The sequence below is a fragment of the Mchenga conophoros genome, linkage group LG7 (genome assembly GCF_057382185.1).
Source record: "Mchenga conophoros isolate Kocher_MC1m ecotype Shallow Benthic linkage group LG7, M_conophoros_male_GT1.1, whole genome shotgun sequence".
Lineage (NCBI taxonomy): Eukaryota > Metazoa > Chordata > Actinopteri > Cichliformes > Cichlidae > Mchenga > Mchenga conophoros.
Genome location: NC_140532.1, coordinates 44867653 through 44872837, shown reverse-complemented (window position 1 = coordinate 44872837; position 5185 = coordinate 44867653). Strand labels below are relative to the sequence as shown.

Here is a 5185-nt window from a genome sequence, read left to right as displayed (position 1 = left end):
GATAATACAAAGCCTCCCATGTCGCTCCTGATGCCTGCTTCATCCATTGGTATTAGAACTTTTTGCAACAATTACTGGAATTGATTTCGAAGATGGTCTATTTCAGGAGAGAATTATGTTTCTTTGCTTTGCTTACTAGAACACTTTTTACCAGATAATGCAGCGCTGCGATGTGTCTGCATCAAATATATATATATATATAGATAGATAGATAGATAGGTGAGACGATTTTTGAAACTAACTGCAAATTAAGCACACAATATTTAATATCTGTATTTTACCATTTTGATAAGACATATTTCAGTACTCCAAAACACTTTTATTAGACAGCCAACATGCTTACAAGTAGTAAATCCAGGTTAGTGGATCATAATTAAACATAACTCTGTGGCAAACGCAGAGTTCAGCAGGCCATCAAGGAAGAAGTGACGTGCATTTCTGCAGTGTAAAGATTCACAAATGATTTTCTCCTTAATCTACAGTCACACAAAGCACCAGGAAAATCTTTGGTGATGTTCTCAGATGATTCTGACGCTTATCACCCAGTTCCTCGTGATGTCCTCCACACCATCAACCCTCTGTCCTCCTCACAGTTTCTTCCTCAGCTTGCCTTTCTTATGGCCACCCCTTCCAAAACCTGACTTTTTAACTTCTCCGAGCCACTTTTTGTTCTTGGAGCGGAGCTTCCTCATCCCTCCGCCCTGCAGGAACTGGTGCTTCTGCTTTTTCTTGCGCTGCTTCATGATCTGATCCTTTGTTTTCAGCTCCGAGCGTGCTTTGTGGTCACCGGAGCTCTGTACGTTTGGACCTCGTCGGCCACGGCCACGACCTGGGAGAAGCACGACACAACAAAGAGGTTGGAGGTTATAGCTCGCAAGGCTGGAAGAGGGACTTGAAGTATTTACCTTTAGAGTTGAGTTAAAACATGGTGGCTGATGGTCTATATTTAACAGGCAGACATGTTTGTGCTATTCATTTTGATGCCTTCCTACCTCTTGCTGGCTTCCTGCCTCCTCCGCCTGTTTCTCCATCTGATCCAGATCCTGTATCATCAATCTTGTATTTTTTCTTCCACTCCTCATAACTGACATGTTGTCAAGTGATACAACATCTTCACAGTACAGCTTAATATTGTCATAGGAGTAGAGAAGAGAGTCATTGAGAGCAGCACACAGAGAAGCTTTTTGTTGGAAGGATACAAGTTCTTCCTGTTCTTCTTGTTACTGATAACCTGACCGCTGTCTGTTTTGATCTTCTTCTTCTGGTCTTCTTTTCCCGTTTCTCTCACAAAACGCTTCCTCTTACGGTCCCTAAAAAAAGAAGGGGGAAAAAAGACTTTAAATTATAGTTTGAAATGACCATTTGGTGGATACTGAGTCAAACATAGGGAAATTTGTACCATTTCATCATTTTCTTCTGCTGGTTAAGGCGATCGCCTTCATCTCCCATGAGATCAAGGACAGCTGAAGAGGCCTGCTGTTCAAAAGCACTGCCCTCTCCACCGAGACTCAACCTGTCGACGCATAACACAGGACAAAACAGCATAAAACACAAAGCCATTCACATTTTTAAAAGAAACAGATGCAACAGTTTAATGCCTCACCCTCTCTCAGAGTCAAAGTCTTTAGGTCTGTAAGGGATATAATACTCTTCATCTTTGCCTGACTGCCTCTTTTTCTTGGTCTTTGGTCGCTCTTCGCCATCTTCCTGCTGACCTCTTCTTTTACCACCTACCACCTCTGAAAACACCCCCTGGTGGAAATAGAAAGAATTACATGGCACAAAGTGACACAGCATGATACAGAGATCCTACTATCTTCCTCTTCTAGTTTGTATACAACATCATCTACATCAAAACTGCACTTTATTTTGCTTCTTCTTCATCAGACAGCACAAACAACTTTCTCATTTTGACTCAAATATTGGTTTTGAATGAAAATGATGCAACAATCCTGGGTGTTTATTCAACTTGTGAGCAGGTTTTCTAATCCACCGTACGATTATTATTGACACTAGTACATGTTCGTGCTGCTGGCAAACTAATACACTCAAGAACATATAGCAAAGCAAAAAAGTGAAAAGTAGGTCTTGCCTACATAAATAAACATAAGACAGTTGTGAAACTTTGACATAGTAACATCTGCAGTAATATTTACACCTGTGATGACATCTCACAAGCATTAGCCTTATTTTGAAACCAAGATTGTTTACACAGAGTTTGTAATTGCAGAGAAATGCTCCATTTATTTTGGTCATTTCATTTTTGAGCAGGAAGCTCACCTTTCTTGTTATAGCCTTTAGACGAATAGAGAGTTTTCCAATTAAATACATATTCTTTAAATAATGTTCCCTCTTATAAAAAGTAGGATAATTTAAAAAAAAATTTAAAAAATGTATTATACCTCTATTACTTAGAAAAAAACCCTGTTTTTTTCTGTTGTCTGTTATATAACGTTAGTGATGCTCGTTTCAATTCATTTCTTAATCAGCTAAACAGGTCAGTTAAGAAACAGTCAAATATTAAGTTACATTTGAAAACGGTTTAAAAAAAAATATCCCCATTCCAAAATGTCACATGACAATCTCATTGGCTCACGGAGTTATGATGTCACTACACTTTGATCCTTTGAAGTTTGTCCTTAAACAGGGGTGACACACAGCAGTTTTTTAGTTCGTGTCCTCGCAGCATTTGTGTTTGCAGCCTTCACGCGTTCACCACAGAAACTTTTGGAAACCTTTTCAGAGTTGTCGTGTACAACCTTCAACATGTATCCAACAAGACACCAACCAAGGCAAAAAGATTACGCCGCTTCTCCTTCCTGTCGTGGCCAGCCAAGTGACCTCTTAGCCGTCCAAAGGGCATTACATGACAGTAGGAAGGAAAACTACCATCTCCAGAATAAAATTCAACAGATTGAAGAAGAGAAACTTCAACTGGAGGAGAAGTGTAGACAGATGGAAGCGCAAAATAAGAACCTGGAAGAAAGACAAAAACGCCAGCCCGACATAAATATTATTAATGAGGGTTGGGGAATCAAGTTTGGACAAGCCCGAGAGCAGATTGTCTTCCTAATTAAGGAAAACAAGCAAAAGAGCGTGGAACTAAAGGAGATGTCCAACCAGCTTAAAGACAGCAAAGCTACTGTTGAGAAGACAGAATGGGATCTCCAATATATGGACCAAATGAATCGGCTGCTCCAAACAAACTTCGATGAAGCTGTGAAAAAAAATAAAGAAATCCTCCAACAGAAGGAAGAACAGGAGAAAAAGCAAAGAGACATGGAGCACAAACTCAAAGTCACGGAGGAAAAATACAGAATGCTGAAAGAGAAGGTGGATGATACTCTGCGCCAAAATAAAGACCTTCTTCACGAGAAAAAGCAACTAGAAGGGGAAAAAGAAAAACTGGACAAACAATGCTCGCACATGCAGAAAAGGATGGAGCAAATGGCGAGAAACAACTCCGAGCTCACTAAGGGGATATTGTTGGAATACAACAACTTGAAGCGCAAACACACTGAAATGCAGGCGCAAAAGCAAGAACAAGACAACATACATGACGACCTGCAGCGTACGCTCCAAGATATCCACAAAAGAAATGAGGAGCTACAAGACATGTACAAAGAAGTACAACAAAGAAACGCAGACATGCACAAGGACAAGATAATGCAGGAGGAAACATCCAAAGAGCTCAGGGAAAAGCTTGAAGAAAAACAAGCAACGTTGGAAGAGGTGGAGAAAACGTGCAAGAAGCTTGAGAAACAAAACAAAGAAACCATCGATGAGTTGAGAACCCTCATCCTGGAAAAAAAAGCTCTTGTAGAAAACTGCATGAAAAAGAAGAACAAACGCTTCCGCTGGCCCTGGAGGAGGAACTCTACTGCTTCCTCAGCAGGTGTAGCCTCGTCTTGCTCCACCTCTGTTCACCTCCCCAACCAGTCCCGGCAGTTGACTGTCCCCTCCTGAGCCTGGTTCTGCCGGAGGTTTCTGCCCGTTTAAAGGCAGTTTTTCCTCCCCACTGTCGCCTAGTGCGTGCTCAGAGGGGATTGTTGGGGTTTTCTCTCCTCTACCTTGTTTCATTATTTACTTAACTTTTTGTGCTTACTTCATTTTACCTTGTTTCATTATTTACTTAACGTTTTGTTCTTACTTCATTTTACCTTGTTTCATTATTTACTTGTTAACGTTTTGTTCTTACTTCATTTTACCTTGTTTCATTATTTACTTGTTAACGTTTCGTTCTTACTTCATTTTACCTTGTTTCATTATTTACTTGTTAACGTTTTGTTCTTACTTCATTTTACCTTGTTTCATTATTTACTTAACTTTTTGTGCTTGCTTCATTTTACCTTGTTTCATTATTTACTTGTTAACGTTTTGTTCTTACTTCATTTTACCTTGTTTCATTATTTACTTGTTGACGTTTTGTGCTTGCTTCATTTTACCTTGTTTCATTATTTACTTGTTGACGTTTTGTTCTTACTTCATTTTACCTTGTTTCATTATTTACTTGTTAACGTTTTGTTCTTACTTCATTTTACCTTGTTTCATTATTTACTTGTTGACGTTTTGTTCTTACTTCATTTTACCTTGTTTCATTATTTACTTGTTGACGTTTTGTTCTTACTTCATTTTACCTTGTTTCATTATTTACTTGTTAATGTTTCGTTCTTACTTCATTTTACCTTGTTTCATTATTTACTTGTTAACGTTTTGTTCTTACTTCATTTTACCTTGTTTCATTATTTACTTGTTGACGTTTTGTTCTTACTTCATTTTACCTTGTTTCATTATTTACTTGTTAACGTTTTGTTCTTACTTCATTTTACCTTGTTTCATTATTTACTTGTTAACGTTTCGTTCTTACTTCATTTTACCTTGTTTCATTATTTACTTGTTAACGTTTTGTTCTTACTTCATTTTACCTTGTTTCATTATTTACTTGTTAACGTTTTGTTCTTACTTCATTTTACCTTGTTTCATTATTTACTTGTTAACGTTTCGTTCTTACTTCATTTTACCTTGTTTCATTATTTACTTGTTAACGTTTTGTTCTTACTTCATTTTACCTTGTTTCATTATTTACTTGTTGACGTTTTGTTCTTACTTCATTTTACCTTGTTTCATTATTTACTTGTTAACGTTTTGTTCTTACTTCATTTTACCTTGTTTCATTATTTACTTG

General features: G+C 37.9%; 1 protein-coding gene across 2 annotated transcripts; it reads right to left on the bottom strand.

The window, feature by feature from the left end:
• Positions 1-298: 298 nt before the first annotated feature.
• Positions 299-2775, bottom strand: LOC146570855 (ATP-dependent RNA helicase DDX54-like). 2 transcript variants are annotated; one of them, XM_085279601.1, is made up of 6 exons: positions 2281-2775; positions 1604-1752; positions 1400-1513; positions 1200-1310; positions 991-1084; positions 299-821 (listed from the first exon to the last, which is right to left on the bottom strand). In XM_085279601.1, the coding sequence occupies exons 1-6, from the start codon at positions 2329-2331 to the stop codon at positions 588-590; spliced, it is 753 nt and encodes a 250-aa protein (XP_085135727.1). In that variant the 5' UTR covers positions 2332-2775; the 3' UTR covers positions 299-587. The 2 variants fall into 2 exon arrangements, with proteins under 2 accessions (XP_085135727.1, XP_085135726.1); XM_085279600.1 differs by having other exon boundaries at positions 299-829; positions 993-1084; positions 2281-2763.
• Positions 2776-5185: the final 2410 nt, after the last annotated feature.